The 24,028-nt window shown below is 38.5% G+C and overlaps 1 protein-coding gene across 1 annotated transcript in view; it reads left to right on the plus strand.

Moving 5' to 3' along the window:
* Positions 1-3,938: 3,938 nt before the first annotated feature.
* Positions 3,939-24,028, plus strand: part of LOC107585864 (neurogenic locus notch homolog protein 2-like) — a 59,885-nt gene continuing 39,795 nt past the window's right edge. Inside the window, exons 1-2 of the mRNA XM_016273031.1 lie at positions 3,939-4,249; positions 18,410-18,491. Coding sequence (XP_016128517.1) covers positions 4,177-4,249; positions 18,410-18,491 — 155 coding nt within the window. The 5' untranslated portion in view covers positions 3,939-4,176. The remainder of the gene's footprint in view (positions 4,250-18,409; positions 18,492-24,028) is intronic.

Below are 24,028 nucleotides of genomic sequence, written 5' to 3' on the forward strand. Positions count from 1 at the left end.
TTTCCTGTTCTCCTGATTTTGAGTCCTTTAACTGTTAGCATGAATGTGTCTAACTGTAGAGACAATCCATTGTGTTCAGAATCGAACACACCTTGCATTCAAAAGAGCCAAATATTCCAGCTTCATGTGTGTCATATTCATAATGCTGATGCAAATTATGCTATCTGCATGTCACATGACTCATCACATCACAACAACATGATAACGCTTTCAATTCACTTCACATTCTGTAGAAAAGAAGGGACTGTTGTATGGATAAAACTCTGCCATTATTGCAAGTCACATGCTAGCATTTATATTAGATTTTTTTGTGGATGGCTTTTGTGTGTAAAACATGATGTGATGACCTAATGTGATGATGCATGGATAAGATGATGCATAAATAATTAAATATATGGGTAACAGTTTGCAGAAATGAGTAAACAGGTCAAACTAATCCATGCTGTCTTTTCCCAGACCTCACCTGTTGTCATCTAACTGGCTCTCTTTCTATAATGACACTAGGAAGTAAACATATCATAGAGATCGATAAGTAGGGATTAGTTGCACACTTAAAATACCTTAGTCGTTTTACATATTATGTATTTGGAATTGCTAGAGCAGATCTTAAGCCCATATGTGATCAACACTGTCTCATCTTACAGCCACTGCTATGGTTTTTGCAGTGCCATCCAGCTCATATGCTGCAGGCGAGAGTGAGATAATCTACCACTAAATATACCCCTCACTTCCTGTGCCCCCTCTCTTATTTCATTTTAATAGAGCAAGAGATAGATAATGAGAGGTGCACAATCAGTAATCAACCCAATTAACAAGATAAGAGGTGTGTATATATACACAGCAGATCTACCTCTGTTCCTTAACAGTTTTCCAGAATCCCTCTGCCACCCCTTACAACTATTTCTGTATTAACCTGTAGGGGGGTACTCCGGGTTCGGGCCAAAATTCAGAGCTCGGAGCCCTACCCTCCGACAGCACGCCAAATACGCATAACCTTTACTCTGTTTACTATATGTAAGTGTGAACTATCTGTCTGTCTGTCTACATTTTCTCAAACAGGTAACTTCCTTCTCAAATGTCAAGGCCAAATTTTTGGTGTGTACTAAGTGTAGTTTCCCACGCAAATGGAGGGTGGGCAGAAGAGGTGGGGGTGTAGGTAACCAATTGTGAGGCAATCAGTCTTCTGATGCCACCTAGCCGCAATATATCAGCATTTTATCTGGCCCCTTTGACGCATGCCTACCGCGATAAATCACCCTCTGGATGGCAGGCCATTAAAAATTGTCCCAGCAGTTTCTGACCTTTGCCTTGTCATGGGTACATTCACTCATTTTGATATTTACATTTGCAGCCCTGTCATCAAGTGTCCGTCAATCTGAAATAATGTTTGTTTAAAAAAAAAAAAAGGCTGTAGAAACTTGAGGCTTATGAAGGTGTTTGCATTAGTACAGTATAGGTGCTGTGCTACTGATGTACCACCAAATATGTTGTTGGTTGTGGTACTCATCAGTTACAAAATATGATATGGGTGATTTTTTTTTTTTTTTTGAGTTGTCGTGCAAGATGTGACAGATTTACTCTCTTCCCTTTACTACAGAAAAGATACTTTAGATCCAGATCAGGCATTTTCGTTTTCTAGAAGTTTAAAATAACAATAAATGAAACTTATGAAAAAATCAGTTTTACAGATGCCTTCAGTTGATATGTTGTACAGGTTTTTTTTTTTGCTGAATGAGCACAATCTGAGTTCAGAGGCACAGATGGCACACCCAAAGGTTGAAGCCGCTGTTTTTGTAGGGACTTTAAGGGAGTTTCCAGAAGAAACTCCTAGTGAAAATGAGTAATAGGTTAGAATTGTTCAATGTGAAGCCAAAAAATAAATGTGACTTTGATAAAACAAAAAATGTTGAAATTATGCAATATTTTTGCTAAAGTTCTCTTAAATTTATGGGAAATTAATTTGATGTCAGTCAAGGCCATAAAAACCCCCAGATCGTAATCATCAAATTCCTCTATATTTGCAATATAACTGAGCAGTAATTGAAAATCACATGATGAGCATCTGAAAAGGTCATCCTTGAGGAATGAGCTGAGACCTGCGAGCTGTCTAGGTCTGGAAAAACAGGGAAAGAACGGAAAGTCTACGATACCCTGGAGAAAGGCATATGGCACAGCGACGACTGCAGTCAGCTAGAGTAACTAAAGCTGGACCCTATACAGGCAAACTGGAAGGGTTAATTTGCTCCATTCAATGCAAAGTCTTTAATCAGAAAGCACTGGAGGACATGAACAAAAAAGGGATTGATTTGTTTATTTTGCCTTTACAACAGGAGCCCTTCAATGCAACATCTTAAACAATGGTCTCCCACAGGCACATCTTTGATGATCTCTGGGTAGATGGTACTTGATTCATGTCATATTTGAGTTGTAATGTTTTGATGTGTGTAGGTGGAAAGAAGTAGGGCAGGACAGGAGCAACTTGTTTCACCGACTGATATCATTTTTCCACATCAGCAGGTGACATTGGCTGTTTAATAATTTTTTGTTAGGTCTCTCAAAAACTTTGAATGATACACATTTTCTATATGAGGATGTTATGTTTGCTGTTATGAAAAAATGGAAACTCACAGACTTGGACTCAAGTTGCTCTTAACTTATTTGCCCAAAAATGGACTTACACTCAAGTTAGACTTAACTAGGACTATAAATTATAGTCTTGTTGACAAGGAGCAATTTTTTTGTGACTTTTGTCACACCATTTAGGGTCTCTCACTTTTTGAGAATGTGTGTGGCGACAATAACTGGTTTAATTTGGCGCACATCAAGCGTGAGTGTGACTTGACATGTGGCCAAGTCGGAATTTGTACTCTGCATTTAACCCACCCAAAGTGCACACACACAGCAGTGAACACACACACACCGTGAACACACACCCGGAGCAGTGGGCAGCCATTTATGCTGCGGCGCCCGGAGAGCAGTTGAGGGTTCGGTGCTCAAGGGCACCTCAGTCGTGGTATTGAAGGTGGAAGAGAGCGCTGTACATTCACTCCCCCCACCTACAATCCCTGCCGGTACGAGACTCTCTAACCATTAGGCCACGACGTCCCCATCAAGCATGTGGCCGTCCTTTTACATGTACTGTATACACACAGCTTCAGTCATAAAGTTAAATCCTTTCATGTATTCTCATATACATTTATACTTCTTTTAGGTAAGTATGATAAATGATAAAGAAGTATGATAAAGGATAATGATGGAACACACACACACACACACACACACACACACACACACACACACACACACATATATATATAGGCCTACCTCAAATTTGAACTAATGAACACATCTGCTTTCAGTTTGTGCTAATGTATAAATTAAACATCCAAGAAGTCATCAAATTCATTGGGACAAATAATAAAATACATAAATTGCAGATATCAACCTCTCGAGAACAGATTAATACCAAAATAGTGTTGCTGGGTTGTGATAATACATAACACAACAACCCCTTTTTTATTAATATGTTTTCTATTACTACACTTGAGCCTGCCAGATGCGAAAGACAACATATAACGGACAAATCACTCTAAATCAAATCCCCAGAGATAGGGGTGGGTAATTTACTTACTAACGTCAACGGGTGGAGAGGAAAGTATGAACGGGTTAAATTTGAGTCATACTCGTCTTTGCAGAATAAGTGAAAATTCCTCCGCCACGGCAAGAAAAAAAAATATTGGCACAAAATCGAGCCTTCTTTCAAAACCTGCTCAAAGCTAAATAAATTCATAGTTTAACTCTACGAATATTTTAAATGACTTCTAGGAAGCAAACTTTCGAGGAGCTCGTTATTTATAGACGCATCACAGACTATAGATCCATCAGCATTGGGGCTGCGGAAGAATATCTCCGTATGCGACTTCAGTGGGTAAGGACGACAAGAAGAGAGAAGTTCAGAAAGTTTGATCAGCGCAACTACGAGAAGAAAAAACTTTCAAATGAAGGCAGTAAACGGATTTATGTAGCCAAACGAGACATTCTGACAGGCAAAAGACGGGTTTTCTATCAAGTATAAGTCGTTTACCTACTCTTGAAGATCATTTTGAGATTCGTTACACTTTAATCTGACGGAGCACAGCCTCGCGCTGGCGGCTCTATGTGGATTTTATTCAAAATATGGGCCAATTACCCGGTGTCTCTTCGGGCAAAGTGATCCTTATCGTTATTTGCTGCCTTAAAGTATCATATGGTAAGTACTTTAACGGCTTATATTTCAGAACACATTTCTAAAAGAGTAATTTGCCGTCAGTACGCATCTGTACGGCGGTGTGAAGCATCAGCGCTCACGTTTCGTTTCTTCATGACCTCGAATGGCGTGTGTCAGCTTCACGTTATCTAAACGCACGAATAAATAAATGTATAAGTTATTTATTTATATATTTTGCATAAACATTTAAAAAGGCCAGATATTTTTTTTCTGAGGGGCACGCTCGTGTTTTACACCTCTGCCCAGATGTGAGAGAGTCTGAGCGGATGAAATCTGCAGCGGCTTTCAGTAAGTGAGAGAAGAATTCAAAATGGACACGTATGAGGGGAAAATATGGACTTTTCTTTGGGCTTTCAAAGCGTAGTCGAATTAACCACTTTTGGTTTTCTTTAAGAGTAAGGAGGAAATCTTTTTACTCGTTATTTTGAGGTATGTGTGTTGTGGAGTGTGAATTTTCTGTCTCCAGAAAAATGAATTTGAATGATGGTTTGTGTGTTTGTTGTATTTCTCAGTTCAGAAGTACTGAAGAGTTTTCCATCTGACGGCTGTTTGTTTATGCTAAGCAGCTCGTCTCAGCGGGTTTTAGAAACAAAGGGTGCCAGTTGTTGCATTAGAGACTTGTTTGGAGGAATAAGGTCACATATGACTTCCATTCCACATGCAAGTCAGACACAATCCCTCCAGAATAGAGGAGTCTCACAAAAGAAAACAAGACAATATAATGACTGCAGGCTCGGCAAGAAGAGGGAGGAATGCTGCTGTTGGTGTTTCACATTCCTCTCTCTCTCTCCCTCTCTTGCCTTTCTCGTTTTCTTCCTCTTTCACTCTCTCATACACACACACACACACACACACACACACACACACACACACACACACATATTTCCCTGTGGATGCGCTCATTTTCACAATGCTGCAGCTCACCCATTGTGTCCCACAGATCCTCTGTCTCCTTGTTTCTCTGTATCATTCCTTGGGGTGGGATTGATTTAGCTTTTCATTCTTTCCCCGCCTGCATCCCTCTCTCTCTCTCCCTCTCTCGCCTCTCTCTTTTTTTCCCTCTCTCTCTCTCTCACACACACACACACACACACACACACACACACACACACACATATTTCCCTGTGGATGCGCTCATTTTCACAATGCTGCAGCTCACCCATTGTGTCCCACAGATGATGTTTCTCCTTGTTTCTCTGTATCATTCCTTGGGGTGGGATTGATTTAGCTTTTCATTCTTTCCCCGCCTGGCATGTCGCCTCAGTCGTGTAGGTTGTTTCAAGTCGCATGTATTTGCTCACATATGCCGTTACAGCGTGTGCAATAAGAAGTTGTCCCATTGTTCCCGCCTGCGAGCGGCATGCATGGTGCCCGGCCACGGTTCTGACCCGCTGCTGCTCTCTGGTGTGAAATGTGATTTATCTTCAGCATACTCCCACTTCTCAGAACACAACGGGACGGTTATGAAATGGCCCACGGTCATGCATATCTCAGGGATGCCCACATCCAACCAGCTGTTGTGGTGGAGGTCTTGACCGGGTCACTGGAAGGCGCTTCGTTGTGTTATGTTGACATTTTGAAATTGTTCTTCATTTAGGTTAAGTGAGTGTACATTTGTGTACTTTTATTTCTTTTTTGGTTTAGTTTTCACTTAGTACCCAATGAAGCGCACGCTACAAGAGAGAAGAACGTTGCTCATTCACTATCTTGCTGATTTATTGGCTGTTGTATTGCGTAAAAACATAAGGTGACAATTTTAAGCAAAGGAAATCAGGGAATGATCAGAGAAGCCTTTTACTTCCCATCTGTGTACTACAACGCATTGAGTTCCTAATAACCAAATCTCCAAAACTGAGGTGTCGCCCCTTTTTTCCCCTTAGACTGTAGGAGAATGCTGAGGGAGGCCAGAAAGCGGTGAGACGCTCAAGCTTGTTAAATCCATGGATTAAAACCACTGAGCAGGTTAACAAATGAAGTGGGAATTAAGACGTTCTGCATTCCTGCCACACTGCGATACGCTCACACTGCAATGGCACCAGCCACACAGACACAGTGCCAGCGTGTCTGTGTACAAGCTTCACAGGCCTGACCTGAGAACTGTATTCCATGTTATGCAGCATAATTTCCTCGTTAGTATTGCTGACTGTGTGTCAGACATTTTTGATATTAATGTAATATCAGCCTCATCTACAGTAGGCTTGTGCTTAATGATTAATATGGCCAATGTTGATAAGCTGATATAAAATTGCACACTATATTGTCTAAATTAAAAATAAAAAAATAAAATCAATAATTTTAAATGCTACTGTTTTATGAAAAATTTAGTAATATTGTGAAGTATTATAATTTTAAATAATTGTTTTCTAATTTAGGGGATTTTATAATATACTTTATTCCTGTGATGGTAAAATAAAATTTTCAGCAGCCATTACTCTAGTATTCAGTGTCACATACCTTATTATTATCAGTGTTGAAAACAGTTGTGCTGCTTAATAGGGTTGGGCCGATAGACGATGCCATCGTCCATCACCGATGGCTGACAGACATCACGATGTTAAGCTGACATCGTGATTCCTCCCCTCTCCCGCAATCCGCCGCCTCCCAGTTCCGTGTTCGGAAAGGAAATGAAGTGTACTACGGAAACCCTAAAGGAAATAAATAGCCTACGAGATGGGAGGATAAAAAAAAAAGTCAATACTTTTTCTCGCAATTATATCGTTGGGTAAGTATAGGCGACTGTATATAAATTGTGGGCATCAGGGAGCCGCTACTGAAACCGCTTTCGATTGCGCGCTGTCATTTTACTTTCACTTTCACTTTTGAGATTCGCGATCACAAGGACTCTATAGGGAGCGGCAGTACTTACCACACATTTGACAAGATTAGTAGTTTGTCATTGGTGCTCAGGATCTCCAAATCATTTGCCATCGTCCTATCAGACATTTCTCCTTACTCTGTGTATGTGGTAAGTGAACTTTCATGTACTGTAATACAACAGGCTACCGCTAGCAAGAGGCTAACCTTTTAGTGGCTCCATATCAAGCGTCATTTTTTTCACGCTTCGGGCACATGCCTAATCCCGTCCCCCGATGTCATCGTCCATCACGATGTTTCACTGTAGACATTGTCCGATGCCAATTTGGTAGACATCGCCCAACCCTACTGCTTAATATGATGAAACTGACACATTTTTTCATCTGACCCTGATATAGAAATGTCAACAGAACAACTTTTATTTGAAATAGGAATGTTTTATGACATTATAAATGTCACTTTTGACCAAATGTATGTGTTCTTGCTGAATAAAAGTATTAATTTAATAAAAAAATCATATTAACTTTTTAAACGATAGTGTATATAATATTAACCAATACAGTAAATAAAACAAAATCTGTATTATCAGGCAATAACCGGTCCCTAATTCCTACTTGTGATATTCATTATGCTTGTTTTTGTGCTTGAGCTGATGTGAAAGTGTTCTTTCTGATTGTTAGCATACAGCCAGCTCTCAGGACACTTTCAGTGGAATGTTGTTGCTTTGAGAATTATCAAGTTTCCTCCCAAACTAGACGCAGCCTATCATTAAACAATCAGGGTGCCTTTTAGCCCCGAGTGACGTACAGATTTAATGAGCACCACTGAAAACCTCCCTTCGTTCTTATGTTATCAAATCTGTATGCAATTACGCCCCCTGTCTCATTACAGATCGCTTCAGGAAGGGTTTATTTTTTGTTTCCATGTCAACGTTGAACAGAATAGAGAGCACTTGGTGTATATACAGCAATGTCAGGAAATAGGGTTACTTCCTCACTCAGCGTGAACAACTTCCTTTTGCTGTCCAGCATGGATGCGGGCCAATGCCGACAAATCTCTTCTGACTCTCTCTCTCTCTCGCTTGCTTGCTCTATTGAGTACTTTCCTCTCAACCAAGCCCTGTCAGACTCTCATAATTACTTCCCCATCTCTCTCAGCAGCTATTGGCACTAACAGAGAGCAGGAGAGAGACACACACACAAGCAGAGATGTCTCTTGGGCTCTGGGTTTGGTCGCGGGGATGAGGCAGTGCTTTCAAACAAGCAAGGCTTACAGCTGTGAACCAGCTGCTCTGTGCAAGAGCTCCGACACACTCATGCCGCCTGATCCGCGTCAGGAAGGAGGAGAAACAGATTATGTTTGAAACAACCCTTGACCTTATTAGGGCTGTTTGCAGGACTATTTCTATTGCTCATAGTTAGGATTAGGGTTTTGAATGAACACCTAAAAGTAAATATTAAACTTTGTCACATAATTTATGTATATGAATGAATGATACCTCAGATCGCGTGGCTTGTTTTAGAAGAGGTGTGCTATTACTTTTTGAGTGTACAATTTTCACTTAGTGGACGATAAACTGATTTAGAATTTTTTTTGTGTTGCTGATGGTCAAAGGCAGATCAAATGTGACCAGCACTTATGTCTGATTGATACAGAGTTGCACGAACCATGTATTTCATGTGTTTTTGTGGGTGTAGTTGTGGGCGGCTCTTTATATCACAGCTGTTTTATGTATTCGAGACTAATTTCCCTCAGCTCAGCAAAGCCTAAGATCTAATTCAAGACAGATTTTGTGTTTAAAGCAGTTTTTATAAGTCACTGAATGTAGTTTAGAAAGTCCCTGATCCCCTTCCTGCGTTTGTGGGGATAAAAAGTCATGGGACTGCTTTTTATTGAAGGCAGGTTTGAGTTGGCTTCAGAATGTACACCCAAGTGTTCAGTGCCAGTAAACACACACACAAACACACACACACACACATACACATCTAATACTGGTGCACAGTTTTGCATGTGTACATACGTTGGTTGTGTGTAGATGTTTTGCAACTGATTTATAACCGGCTGAGAGAGAGTCACGCTTTCACATCTTGTCACGTTACTGTTGGAGCCCCATCTGAAATAGAAACGGAGAATGAGAAACACAGACTACAGACAAGAAAAAGTATGTGAGTTCAAGATGTAGAAAGACTAAGAGAAAGTTGAAAATTGTGTGGTGAGAATCCTGGCAGAACTGAGTGTGGATTGTGTTACGATTTCCTGGAATGTCTGTTCTGTGTTGGACCTCCAAACCTTAATGTGGTCATCCATCCATCCATCTCAAAGGGGACACAGTGGTTGACATGTGATTATAGAAATATTTGTATTATGTATGATTTGTGTTACAGAAATAAATATTATTATTATTTTTTAAAAATAATTTTTTTGCCTTTGTTAGGACAGGCCAGTATTTCAGACTGGAAGCAAAGTGGGAGAGAGAGGGGGGGGGGGGTGTACAGGATCGAGGAAGGTCTGCAAGCTGGGACTCGAATTCAAAGTGCAACGGGGCAATTGCAATAAATTATACTTCTTTTAAGTTTTAATACTTTTTTAATAAATTTTTTTTGCAGTGCTGATTTAAACGGCATGTTGTGCTTTTTTATTTTTGGACAGTTTGCATGGTAAAACCCGTTTGGAAAATTTGAGTTTTTAGATTCAACCCTTATCTTACCTTCGATATAGCCATACAAAACAGACAACATTTCCCATTGCGTTGCATCTTGCGTTATTTTTTGTTCTCTTCCACGAGCAATATGTTTGTAAGATTGTGTCAAATTAAAAATAATCTGACTTTTAAAGCGTATCTCAAGACCTCTGCATTCTGTTCCATTTTGTTGCACTCTGTCTAGATGTTTTTGAATGCAAGTATGCATGTTATGTAAAAACCAAAGTGAACGTAAAACTACATTTGCTTGAAAATATATAGCCTAGTTTAGCACTTTGTTGCTGTCTATCCAGGGCCAAAATCGCTGGTAACCCTTCGGGCAGACATTCTTCAGATTTTGGTAGGCCAAAATTAATTTGTAAGTAACCCGAATAATAAAAAAAAAAAGACATCGGCTGAACTTCACTGCGGACAAATCAGCATGATTAAAAACTTCAGTGATTGCTTTTTTTCTTCAAATAGCAAGACAAGAGAATTGGGGTGCAATGGATCACAAAATCCATGGCTCGGATCATATTGCATTATCATATCAGATTTTGAGTAACAGATTGGATCATTTTGCAGATGAGCAAAAAAATATGGTTCATTATTATTTAAATAACAGAATACTTCTTTAATACCACAGCAAAAACTAGTAGCATGTAGGGATGTAACGATTCACTCAACTCACGATACGATTCACGATACTGATTTCACAATACAATTTTCTCACAATTATTCTTTTTAACTAAATGAGATTTAAGACAAATTATAAATGAAAAGGTGTCCTTTTATTATTTCTCCAACAAAATGCTGCACATTTCTTTGTGAAATTGAAATATGTCAAATAATAAAACTAACTTGAAATTTGTATTTTTTATATTTTTTAAATCAAAATGTTTTAATCAAATCCCAAATCAAATAATTAAGCAATACAAATAAAATATATTTCTTCATATAAACAAACTAAGGCTTTGGCTGTGATTTTTCCATTTAAAATCAGAGGCAACCACTGCATTTTAATCACAATCCAAACAAAGATGCTAAATACATGTTATTTAGATTGCAATTAGATTATATACTTTTGAAATTTGAAGCAAAAACAGAATGGTCTGATTTTTGCTTTGTGAATGAGACACAAATTTCACTCTTTGACAGCAGGTGGCGCTTATGGAACAGCAGGTATTTATAGGCTGCTGCCCCTTTAAGACCGAATGCATGAATCCAATATAATGATGCACTTGAGAGTTCTTTCACCACTGTTTACGTCACTTAAGATATAACCAACTGTGTTTACGAGAATACTTGCTGAGACAGTTATTTTGAGATAATTTTGTGTGTATGTGTTCATTCAGATACAAGGATATGCGAAAGAGGAATCAATTCTGTGTACGCGCACTGTCTGGAACGCGTCTCTCTGTGCGCGCTTTGAATGAGTGCACGCAGCTCCGAATGCGCGTGAATGGTTTAAAACACTTGAATGTTTAAATCGGCAAGCCTTAGAAACACGTGCAAACGATCAACTATGATCCGTTTTACCCCTACGTGAACAACGCAAATCAAGGAAGGAATTTTATATCACTATTCAAGATCAGTGATACATTTTGGTAGCCCGACTGGAAAACACAATCGCCCCGGGGCGTTGGGCTAGCGATTTTGCGAGCCCTGCTATCTGTTCATCAGATTATTCCTGGAACATCCAATTATTCATTTCTGAAAGATCTAGGTTAGTTGAGTTTAACAGAAGGGGAGAGGAAGATATGTTTGTTTTTAACAAACGAGTGTGAATTGCTTCTCTTAATTATTCCACTTATCACCCTCCCACTTTTTTTATGGGGTACTTTTCCTCTTTTTCTCACGTTGTCCTCACATTTGCCCCTGGCTCCATTCCTTCACACCTCAGGGACAGAGCTCTGGCCTCATGAATGTGGAAAAATGAAGACAAAATATTTAGCAGTTGGTTAATCACAGCAGGGTTACTCTAAACAGAGTTTGTGTGAAAGTTTTGGCTGTTGTTTGCTTTTGGGAAAAATGATAAACAGAGTGAATTTGGCTTGTGTAGATCACATGCCCATATAGAGACTTTTAAGCCCACATGCAGTGTCCTCACCTAGGAACAGTTCCCTCCTGTCTATCTGATCACTGCTCATTAGGTGGTTCAGAGTAGAGCCTGATCACAGATCAGTGATGTGGTGAATCAGGTTGACTACAAGCCAGAATGTTAATCGTAGCAGGTGTGCAGGCTTTTAATGAAGTGCCTGGTTTATGGTTGGCAGATCCTGGATTTAGAAGTGCATGAGGCTTAAAAACGCCTCTTCAGTAGGACTAGAAGTGAAGAGGAGTTAAAATGTGTTCATTTACGAAAGCCTGTCCCAAAATCCTTTGAGAACTTCTCCTCCGGCGGTTTGATGAAGGATTTGGGGAGCTTGTCAGACCAGTCAGGGCTGAGCTTCTCGCTCTCTGTGCAAGCCTCACCCTTCCCTTGTTTCTCTTATTCATCTACATTCTCTCGTTTTGTCTTCATCATGCTTGCCCATGAGATTTTGTGACCACACTTTTAGAAAATAAAGGTTGTCACAATAGCATCATTTCAGAAGTCAGGAATACCGGTCCAGTTACACAACTCTTGATACCAATTTCAATACCACAGAAAAACATGTATGATAATGAACACACATGAATTTATAATGTTAAATATTAGTATAACAAACAAATTAGAATGATGGCACAAAGGCAAGGATATCTCAATTAAGTAACCAACCATAGCTGCAAGTTTTTCAAATTACAGTTCACACAAACATTCATAAATTGAACAAAATGTTCTAAAGGTAGTCAGATAGTTCACCCAAAAATGACTTTCTTTTTTCTCTGTAACATGCAAGAAGATATTTTGAAAAATTGACTTTTTTTTGTCCATGCAATGAAAATCATTGGTTCTAATCATAATTTAGACCCCATTAGGGCCTTTTGCACCACGGGAACCTTTTCATAGTACCAGAACTAATTGTGGAACTACCCACTTTTTGGCGTTTTCGCACCGCCGGAACTGGGTGCGATTTTAATAACGGACTGCCTTTTTCGAGAACCAAATTAGCTCCTACTCCAGAGCAGGGTCTAGCCAGCACAACTGGTACTAATCGTGACGTAAGTAGACAATGATTGGCCAAACGCGTACGAAACCGCCCTCCCCCGCCATGATTTAAAACGCTGTGTAAACATACTGTAAACATTGTGTCAACTTATTTCGCAAGTATGGAGAACAGCGATCGATGGCCGGATGCTGAAGTGCAGGCACTTGTAGCAAATGTGGCACTGCCAGTTGTCGTTGGAGATTCTTAGTCCTCCTTTCCCTTCTTTACGTATACATCAACTTCCCATGTCCATTATTGTGAAGCCCGCGAGACACAACAAAAACACAGCTCCGATCACAGCGTCCTCCATCCTCCTGTTGTTAATGTTGTTCTTCTTTGTTTCCGTTGTTGAACGCCGCACACAAATGACGTCGCTGTCGACTGGCTTACGTCACTTCTTAGTACACACTATCGGTGCGAATGCAACCCTTTAAATGGTACTGGGAAATAGTTCGCGCAAAATCGTCCCAGTACTTTAGTACTGTACATTTAGTTCTGGAACTAAAGTGGTGCGAAAGGCCCTTCATTGGATGGACAAAGCAATTCATACTATTCAGAATAACTTATTTTATGTTCCACAGAAGAAAGAAAGTCGTACAGGTTTAAAACAACAAAAGGATAAGAGTATTAAGTCAGAATTTAAATTTTTGGATGAACTATACTTTTAAACTGCTGTATTATATTACAAGAATGGCTGTCATCAGTGAACCTAAAAGCATAACAGTGTAATTCCTCTAAGACTTTTATTGCTGGGTTTTTGTTGAAAATGATAACATGTTTACAGCTTATTGACTTAATTTAGAGTAGCTTACATGCTTGTTTATATCAAAAGGTGTCTTTAAGTGGCTAGCTTGACCTTACATATTAAGACGTATTAAGATATATTAAGCACATATTAAGAGTGTATTTGAATTTAATAAAATCTGATGGCTACATCTAGCATTTTTAAAGAACCAAAAATAAGTTTTATTATCGAAAGGTGCTGCAATGGACATTCAAGAACCTTTATTTTTAAGAGTGCGTTTATAAACCAGTGCTTTGTTCCCCAGTCTCTCTCTCATTCTTTTCTCAATTATTGCCTCTTGCCATCTTGAGCACACTTGACTCCTGCTCTTGTCTTCTATTCTTCCCTCTCATATCTCCAGCACTCCTGTTCCCCTCCCCTTGGCTCTTAAATCTTTGTGAAAGCACAATTTCACACTCAGCTTAGCCACTTCTCCCAAATATTTCCCACCATAGTTGCTGCCAAAAAGGGGTGCAACCAAACGCCTTCTCCAGTAGCAGGCTTTGACCTCACAGGGCATTAAATGCCGGGCACGACACAGTGCGTATAGAAAGTATTCATCCTGCTTGGACTTTTTCATGTTTTTTTGTCTTACAGCATTGAATCACAGTGAACTTAATTTGGCACAGTGATCTTTCTGATGAAAAGAAAAGACTCTTTAATGTCAAGCATAAAGCAGTCTTAGACAAAGTAATCCAGTGTTATTGATTTCATAAGTATTCACCACCTTTAATATGTTTAAATCATCACAGGTGCAGTCAGGTGGTGTTGGTTTTGATGTCACATGATCAATTAAATGGAGACTGTCTGTGTGTAGTCACAGGGTTTTAGTTGATTGTAGTACAGTATACATACTCTTGAATATGGATGGTCCAGCTTCTGAAAAGTCAGCATTAAGGCACACCATGCTCCATAAAGATAAAGAACTCTGTGAAACAGTAATTGAAAAACAGCAAGCAGGGGATGGATACAGGAGAATCAGTAGTCACAACTCTAATAGAGAGTAGCAAAGAGAAAGCCACTGTTCAGATGTCATATGACATCTCAGCTGCAGAAATCATGTGGGAGAGTCTGATGAGATCGAAGCTGAGCCAAACATTGTGCGTGGTCAAAAAAACGCCATATGCAGTGCAGCCTCATTCCGTAGAAATGCTTTTCCGCAGAAGGTTTTGAACGTTTGACAGTAGTGGCACAGGTGGCACCAACACCTGATGTGGTACCACTGAATATTACATGATTTGTTTGCAATGCACATTCCACAGTAGCGTGACTTGACAGTAGCAGTAGCTTGAAATGGAGTGTGATTGAAATTGATTTTAATTAACAAAAACAGTCATGTCTGTAAAAATTGTAACAACCTAATTTTAATAGCGTAACATTTAAATGTTCTGACTGACTGAGTTAAGACTCTACTTTTATTAAAATTAGACATTGGTCTGGTTGAAACAAACATATGTTTAGCCTATATACTTAGAGAATAATAAGTGTTGCTGAGGATGTCAGCTAGCATGTCTGAGAAATCTGCGCCAAACTCAAATGCTTCGTGCTGAATCTCGCAGCACTGTTTAGTAAACGCACCTGCTGTAAACTCTCTCTGTGCTGCCCTGCACTGTATGTGGGCCGAGCTGATAAATGGTCCATGTGGCTTGGTTCAAATGAGTAGTGCCGTTTCGTTCCACTTTTGGTGTGGTTGCCATTTAATGTTTCTCATACGCAACAGAAACAGCACCGGGTTATCGGTTAGGCAAACAGGTAGTGGCACCAAGACTTCTTACAAAATTTAACAGGCAAAAAGTAATGGTGTAGACTAGAGCCCTGTTGAACAAAGGGAGAAACCTACAGGGAAACCTGGTGAAGTTTTATTTTGCAATGAGAATGAGTTCAAGTAGAAGGTAATATTGAACATTTGCAGAGTGAACATCATCATGTTTTTGAGTAGGTGTGTGCATGATTATACAGTATGCTCAAACAATGTGCTTAATATAGTATATTGGTTAACATTAGTGGATCTCAACACACTTATTTGGTGGTTTAAGGTGTTGTTTGTATCTGCACCATGCAGGTTGTTTAGCCAAATAAATATGTGAATTGACGAGAAGACCACATTCAACACATTTTCAACCTCCTTTTGCTGACTTTAAAAGGTTTATTTTTCATGATGTAATGCTGTGTCGAGCCACTGGTATGTTTGGTATATGAGGTAATGAGCATGTCTTTTCTCCTAGTTTTATGATCAATAAAACCAGGTTTAAGCCTTGATTTCATCACACAATGTTCTTGAACATTTTCCACAGTGCTCAAGACTCATTTCAGTCTCAAATTCTGTTTTTGAGTGTTAGACTTCCAAGTGTTATTAACGATATGTAGCCGGGCTTGAAGTTAAAGAGCTTTGGGGCATTTATGTAAAGCCCCGTCTTTAGCTTTTGGCTTTGTGCCCAGGCTGCGCTCGCTTTCTCTGCACTTTTGCACACGGGATATTTTGAGGCCCGGTCAAAGTACAGGAAGTCAGTATTAGCGCTCAATGCACTTCCTGTCTTGAGCTGTAGTACTATGTTACTTAGTGTCAGCGCTGCTTTGAAATCATATGACCTGTCACCCAATGTCTTAAAGGGAAGTGTGGGCTAGGGCTCACTTCTATTTGCAGAAATGCACTTGACTTTTTGGTAAACCAGCCTAATATGTATAAATCAAGAGTTTCAAGGTTTTAAGATTTAGCCTGAACATAATCTTTGATATAAACCAGACACATTTCCACATTTGAAATGAGTTTGTTGGATTGAATTTGCTTGGTTATATTACAGCCAGATGTTCATATGCTTCGTTGTGACGTCCAGACCTGTGACGTGTGTCCAGATGCTTCCTGTATTTTGAGAGGAAATGAGTGAAATGTCTGATCAGCTAGGAAATTCCATCTTGAATGCACTTGGCACATTGTCACCGTAAAGGGTTACAGTTTTTTTTTCTTTACCTTTGTTGCTCTACCACTTTGTCTCACCTCTTTCCCCCAACAATTCGTGGTCACAATCTACAGCAACTTTTTTCCTTTGCTTTGTGTCGTCAGAAAAATTTTGTGACATTATGTTTAACATCCTGACAATGTGAAGCAGGTTTCACTTTTTTACTAAAGTACTAAACTAGTTAGCCTGACTGTGTGAATTATAAATGCTAGTGTTAAATTTGTGATCATTTTGGGTATTGGCCATATTTAGCATTTTTTAAAATTTTCATATCAGTCTGATTAGGTCAGTGTTTAAAGCTGAATTTTTTTGGGCCAGTTAAAAGATTAAACACTTTTTATGCACGTTTCAAAAGCACTAAACAGGACACTTTTTCTGCTATACATTAAAATGGAGTTCTGAACAAAATTTGGGAGGAGCTACTTAATGTAGCCTTGTCAATCATGATAGACAGACATTACTTTCATTACATCTCCTCAACTTCAGGTTTATGTTTACCCCTACTAGTCTGTTTACCTTTACCACTTTCAATTATTAGATGGAAATGTGAACTTATAAATAAAAATGCACTGTTCAAAAGTTTGGGGTCAGAAGATTTTTTTAATGTTTTTGAAAAAAAAGTCTCTTTTGCTCACGAGACTGCATTTTTTTTTTAAAAATTCAGTAAAAATAGTAATATTGTAAAATTATTTTCCAATTTTAAAATGACTGTGTTCTATGTTAATATTTTTAAGATAAACTTTATTCACATGAAGGCAAATCTGAATTTTCAGCAGCCATTACTCCAGTCTTCAGTGTCACATGATAATTCTAATATGCTGATTTGGTGCTCAAGAAACATTTCTTATATTGTCTTATACTGTTGCAAACTTATTCTTGTGAAAACTTTGATACATTTTCCACAGGATTCTTTGAAGAGCATTTATTTTACCTAAAATTTCTAGGGCCCTATGATTTCCGCGATGCGGAAAATGCAGACAGAATTGCGGAAACCAGTCATAAAAAATTTAATTTACTGTATAGTATAAAATGTCATGGAATTTGCCAAATTTTGAACGAATAAATCAAGAGTAGGTCAGTTTAATTAAATCAGATTTTGATATGGGCTAGTGTCTGTGAATATTAAGCCACAAAAAAAGACTTTTAAATATGAATCCTGCGTATTCTGAGTGTAAATGAATTGCCCAGATTGTTTACTACACATACTGAAGTGCGCGTGACGCTCACAGTGTTTTCAGTGTCTGCCCTATCACTAAATGAGGACATAAATACATGAACAACATCTCCAGAGCTGCTCTGAGAGTCACTTCATGAGTATTTGACCGTTTCATTTTAGAAAAACTGTTAATCTTCATCATCGTTTCATATACACACAAACAAAGCCAGGTTTAACTTGAAGAAATTGTGACAGAAATATATTACTTTTGTACAGTACTTTAATTAAATTAAAATGGAAGTAGGGAAAAAATAAAATGGAATTCATAGTGTCCTAAATTTCTTGACATGGATCAATTTATTGGTCAGTCTCAAAGCATCTATTTCTTTAAAAAAAAATCTTAGTGACCCCAAACTTTTGAACAGTAGTGTATATAATAAATTAACCTGAATTAACTTGCACATAAATTAACCCAAAATATTAATTTGAGTTGAAGTAATTTTTAATAAGTGAGAAGAAAAACTCTGGCACAGCTGTATAATGATGAAATTGTATTAATTTTGATTTAGTATTGTTATTGGTTACCAGTCCTGATCTGATGTGTTCATGTTTCTTCACAGCTCTGCAGTGTGTGGACCCTGTGAAGCCCTGTGTCAACAATGCTACCTGTGTGACTTTCCACAATGGAACAGGCTATTGCAGGTAAGGCAGGACGACTCTCACATTTAAACTCCACTGTCTGAGGCTCATTGAGAACCAGAACAATCCAGCCACGAGACTGTTTTGCACAAAGCTACGTTGCCTAACTTCATTTTTCCACAGAAATAATGACATTTTTTAATGAAAGTATTTAATATAGCCAAATCCGCTATCCTGACAGAGTTGGAGTCCTCCCACGGTACTGAGAAGTGTGGGTCTTAATGATTGCATTTGTATGTGTGCCTGTGCGTGTTTTTGCGGTGCATTTAAAGCTATCTGTGAGTGTAGGAAAAACTATGCAAAGCGGATTTAAAAAAGACGAGTAACAGTTGGAGTGGAAAAACGGTAAAATGCATCCAATTCTTGTGGTTGCAGAGTTTAAAATACACACACACACACAAGTTTCCTTCAGTGTTAAATGCCGGTTCCTTTGCTGTTGTTCGTTGAACGTTGCTTGTGGCAGCTTGTAATTGTGCTTTTTATGCCGTATGATTGAGGGTTACATTTATTGCTTTGCCCAAAATAAACACTTGCTAACAAACCTATCATGTTACATTTCTATGGGCTGTGAAACACAGAGGGACTGTTTTCCCATCATTGAATGAATCCTCTTCATACAGTCCACAGCCATGGAAACATATTTCACAAATTCCGCATGTCTTACCTTGACAATTTTTTACACTTTGGGTTTGGGTTACAGTAAATACGTTCCTACTGCTGCCTCTCCAGTCTTAACAACATGTAAATAAAAAAATTGAAACCACATCTGATGGTAAAGCTCAGTCTTGCGGTAAATCAGGACAGGAATGCACAGAAAGCTTACCTCAGCGCCACATTGAAGACACAACTTTCAAAAATTTGTGACATAAAAAAGATTTGAGACATAAGTTCAATTCATACTAGGAATTTCTTGGCTTCTATGGAATGAAGTCATGTTTCCCAAAGTCAGTAATTTGCGACCAAAAGTTGCGACCTTGTGAATTTTCACAACAAATATTGCCAGGAAAGCGGATGAGTCAGGCCTTTAGCACAGGTTCAGATTGGGTAAGATAGACATAATAAAACCACAGACTTATCACACTCATTGTTCATATAAATAATCCTCCACATCTACTTTAGACAGACTTTAGTGTGTCTGCTTTAGTGTTTTTGAAGAGTTAACAAAGCTTAGTGTGTTTGGAGAAAAGCCCTTTTATTGCTCTCAAATCTTAATGGAGGTTTCAGTTGTGTATTTATGGAGTTTTATTCAAGTTTTATTAACTTTTATATGGTTACTTTGCATTTTATTCAGTTATTTTATTATTCAACTTTGTATTGATTTGTGAAATTAATTGTGATATCACAGCCCAAAAATCATAATTTAGAAAGGTTATTTTTGTTTTGATTGTAGAATTTTTATTATATCTTGGGAAGTCTGAGAACAGTTTTTGATTTTGATTTTGATCTCTATCACCATATCAGTACCATATCATTTATCACCTGATTTAAAAAAAATTTAAATTCACCGTCATTTGGATATTTTGTTTATATTAATTTGATACTAGAATCCATTTTATTTTAGTATTATGTATACTATTATATTATATAATAATATAATTTTTTAAAATATACTTTCAGTTTTCATTTTGTTTTTAGTTTAAGTTTTCAATATTTTTAATGTGCTTTTGTTATTTTTATTAGGCTTGTTTTATCTTTCTTTTCAGCTTTAAAAAAAACTTTTCCATTTTTTTTAAGTTAAGCTTTTTATGTTTTTCAGGTTTTGTAATTTTTTTTCATAAACATAAATACATAAAATATTTAAACATAAAAACTAATATTAACCTTATTGTGAAGTGTTACCAGCAATCTCAAAATGATTATCAATTTTACGTACTGTACATTAAAATGTCGTGATGTCTGAATTCATTTATAGATTTTAAAATGATTGAATTTTGTCTTTTATTCTTAAATTTGGACAAAATAGAAATTCAATATTGGCAATTTTTTTATAAACAGCAATAACATGAAAATAATTATCAGCTAGAATTTAAATGTTGGGTATTTTCATTGTGCTCCTAAACTCTAGAGGAGACACGTGTTATACAGAGTATGTTTGTCAGTAGTATTTGTTGAGATTTAGGAGATGACAACATTAGCATTAATTCTCCATTTAATGTCTTTACTGTAAAACAGTTCTTACTCGTGATGTTTATTTTTTTTTATAGGTAAGAAGGAAAGGTGTTTGTGAAAGAGATAAGATGAAACAAGAAGCCTGTGTAGTATCATTCACGTTATCGCGATTTGTTACGCTAGAAAATTCCACAAAGTTTTTGTTACGTTCTGCCAGGGAACTTTCTGGCATGAAAACCAGAATCTGACCTTCCCAAGCTGACAGGAATCAGACACACCGGTCGCCGCCGGATCCGACAGCTTTAGACTCTCTACAGCTCAAATTCTTGAATGCTATGAAAGTTCATCTCGGCTTGACTTTGCTCGAGAATGCAGGCTTTCAGCGACCTGAAATGGCTGCCTGGGTGTGCTTGCAATCTCAAAATGGAACAGGCTGACACAAGGTACTCACAGGAGTTACTAATACATTCTGTGTAGGTGAGGTGACACCCGAGAACCAAAGTCAACAAGGTGTTTTTCAGTTTTTTTCCCCCTCTGCCACTGAGAGCTCGGTACAGGAAGAGCAGTGTGACAGAGGTTGGCAGAGCAGGGTGTGTGTGTGTGTGTGTGTGTGAGTGGTCAGACCGGTGCGTCTGCAAACCTCCAGCCAGGGTGTGAGAACCAAGCTGTGTCACCTTTGTGTCTGTCATTTTTTGTGTGTTTTGTGTGCGCATGTGCACGTATGTCTGGTTTCATATGTGCCTGTGTGTGTGTCATTGCACTTGAAAGCGTGTGTGTGGTGTAGGAGAGAGAGACACGTAAGGATGCCTGCAGGATTTCCAATGCAGTTCCAGTTTCAGAGCACACTACCTGTAGAACAAAGAAAAGAATCAAGTGGTTCACCAAAACCTGACTTCATTATGAAGTAATGATGCAGATCAGTGGGTTTATTTGGAGTTCTTCAGCTACTGTGAATTTTTTTAACTGACAGTCTGACACGTCTTGTTACTGTTCACATGCAAGAGCACAGGACACTAAAATCAAAATTTGTCCTCTTAAACAATAAAGAGTTGCCTTCAACAATTTTTGTCAAAGTCAGTTAAAATGTTGAATTATAGATAGGGCTGAACAAATCGGTCACATGACACGCGAGAGTAAAGAGGTGTGTTCGACTTGAAGATCGATCGATGTGACATCAAAGTATGGCGAGAGAAAGCATAAGGAGACGTCCGGGCTCTCTTAAAGCTCTCGCAGTGCTTTGATGACACACACCCATCGGTCTAAGCAGCGCTGCTTCAAGTCGAGCGCGGGCCATCAGCAGAAAAAGAAAATAAATAAAACAGTAAACAGCCAAAGGACGTAACTTAGAATGGGAGATGGATCGGTTTGTGAAAGCGAAGAGAAAAGCCATAGATGAAGTCGCACAGACCCAGGCAGGTGCTGGTCATTCAAAAGCTAAATGTAGAAAATATGACGAGGCACATCTTGCTCTCGGCTTCACTCACCGTGTCTATACCGGACGATACAGTTGTGCGTCGCGCCGCAACAGCTCTACACTGGACGTGACAAAGCGACTGTTGCAAATCATTTTGACTTTGTGTCAGTACGTCATAAATAGAACAAGGCATCAGTTTAATGTCGGGTTTTGTCGTGTCGCGCTGCATCCAGTGTACACAGCGTCACTGATTATAATGGTTCTACTGTATTTTGCCGCTCGCGTCCGGTGTAGACACGGTGTTTAATGCCATTGGTGAGGAGGAAAGCCTGCCCTGTGTGTGTCCTATGCCTTAGCGGACAACATGAAACCCACAAAAAATAAATAAATAACAGAGAGAGAATAATAATAATAACAGTTATTCTCTCTATGCTATTTTTCAATGTTTCAAGTGATGCAGGTGTTTTTTTCCTTGTAGGTTTTTTTAATTAAAAAAGCATTATTTTTTCGTAATGTTTAGTGAAATTATTTGGTAGTCTGAGGTGGAATGGGGATTCGGGAAAGGGGGGGGCAGATTTTCTTATAGGTTTAAAGGGGTGCGCAACCAAAAAAGTTTGAGAACCACTGGTCTAAAGTTAACAGACAGTGTTTAGTGCAGTCGACATGTTTACATATGTTTATTACAGTAACTTTGAATGACCTAAAGTAGTGTGGTAAAGCAACAGATTTGTTTTTATATTTCTGCAATCTACTTTAGTTTGTGTGATTTGTTACTGACTTTCATATTAATGTTTACACCAGGCTTATTTGTCAGTGCTTTATGTTGTCAATTATTACATGCTTACAAGGTTGGAAGTTCAACAAATCAGTCAATATACTACTGTGATTGTAGTTGTTAAATAAAAATGTCATTCATATCAATTCATGCATCACCTAATTTCATCGTAACATATAGGCCTGGCCTACAGAAAAGAACATTTATGTTTAATCCAGGGCTGTACAGTGCGACACATATGTCGCACGTGCTACGAAAAAACTGGTCTGTGCGATGAATAAATTTACCACTGTAGCACATGTGCAATACAGTTTTGCATGTTCATAACACAGCCGCTTAATAGTGTGAAGTGATTTCGTTGTGCTTGTTTGTGTGTGTGAGATTGATTATACTTGGTAGTTAGGGGTGTGTGATATGACGATTTTTGAATGTCTCCATGATCTGCTTTTGAATAAATATCGTTGTATCGTGCTAAAGCGCACATTCTATCAGCTGCAGTTCTGGCGCCTCCCTCCGTCTCAATATAATGTACAACGCCACATGCATTCACATCAGTGTTAGCTCAGCGATAGAGTTACTCTCACGGGACACTGCACTTATGCGCAATCACAAAACTACATTATTTCCATCTGCTTTAAAGCAATACTGGTTAAACATTTAATTCACGTGCTGTTCTGCATGCGCTTTTTCCGAGCGCGTACTCAAGAAGTGTGCTCACACTGAGAGCCTGTCAAAAAGCGCCTGATTATTGGACTAAGTTGTCTTTCGCGTCTGATTGATTTCGCGTCTAATACTGGCAAAAACACACAAGGATTACATATAAACACAGTTGGTTATGTCTGAAATGAAAGTAAACAGTTGAGAGAGAAACGCGTGAAGCTCTTAAAGGGACAGTAACTACTAAATATGCTGCCACCTGTCATTAAAGGGATAGTTCACCCAAAAAAATTTAACTTCTGTCATTATTTACTCACTCACATTTTGTCCCAAACCTGTATTAATTTCTTTCTTGTGCTGAACACAAAAGAAGATACAGTATTTTGAAGAATGTGAGTAACCAAACAGTAGCTGGTCCACACTGACTTTTGCAGTAGGAATAAAATACCATGGAAGTTACTGTGGACCAGCAGACCAGCAACTACCCCCATTCTTCAAATATAACTTTTATGTTCAACAGACGAAATAAATTAATTCAGGTTTAAAACAACTAAACAACTTGATGGTATAAAAATGAAACACTAT

Source organism: Sinocyclocheilus grahami, unplaced genomic scaffold (genome assembly GCF_001515645.1).
Source record: "Sinocyclocheilus grahami isolate Dianchi unplaced genomic scaffold, SAMN03320097.WGS_v1.1 scaffold75.1, whole genome shotgun sequence".
Classification (NCBI taxonomy): Eukaryota; Metazoa; Chordata; class Actinopteri; order Cypriniformes; family Cyprinidae; genus Sinocyclocheilus; species Sinocyclocheilus grahami.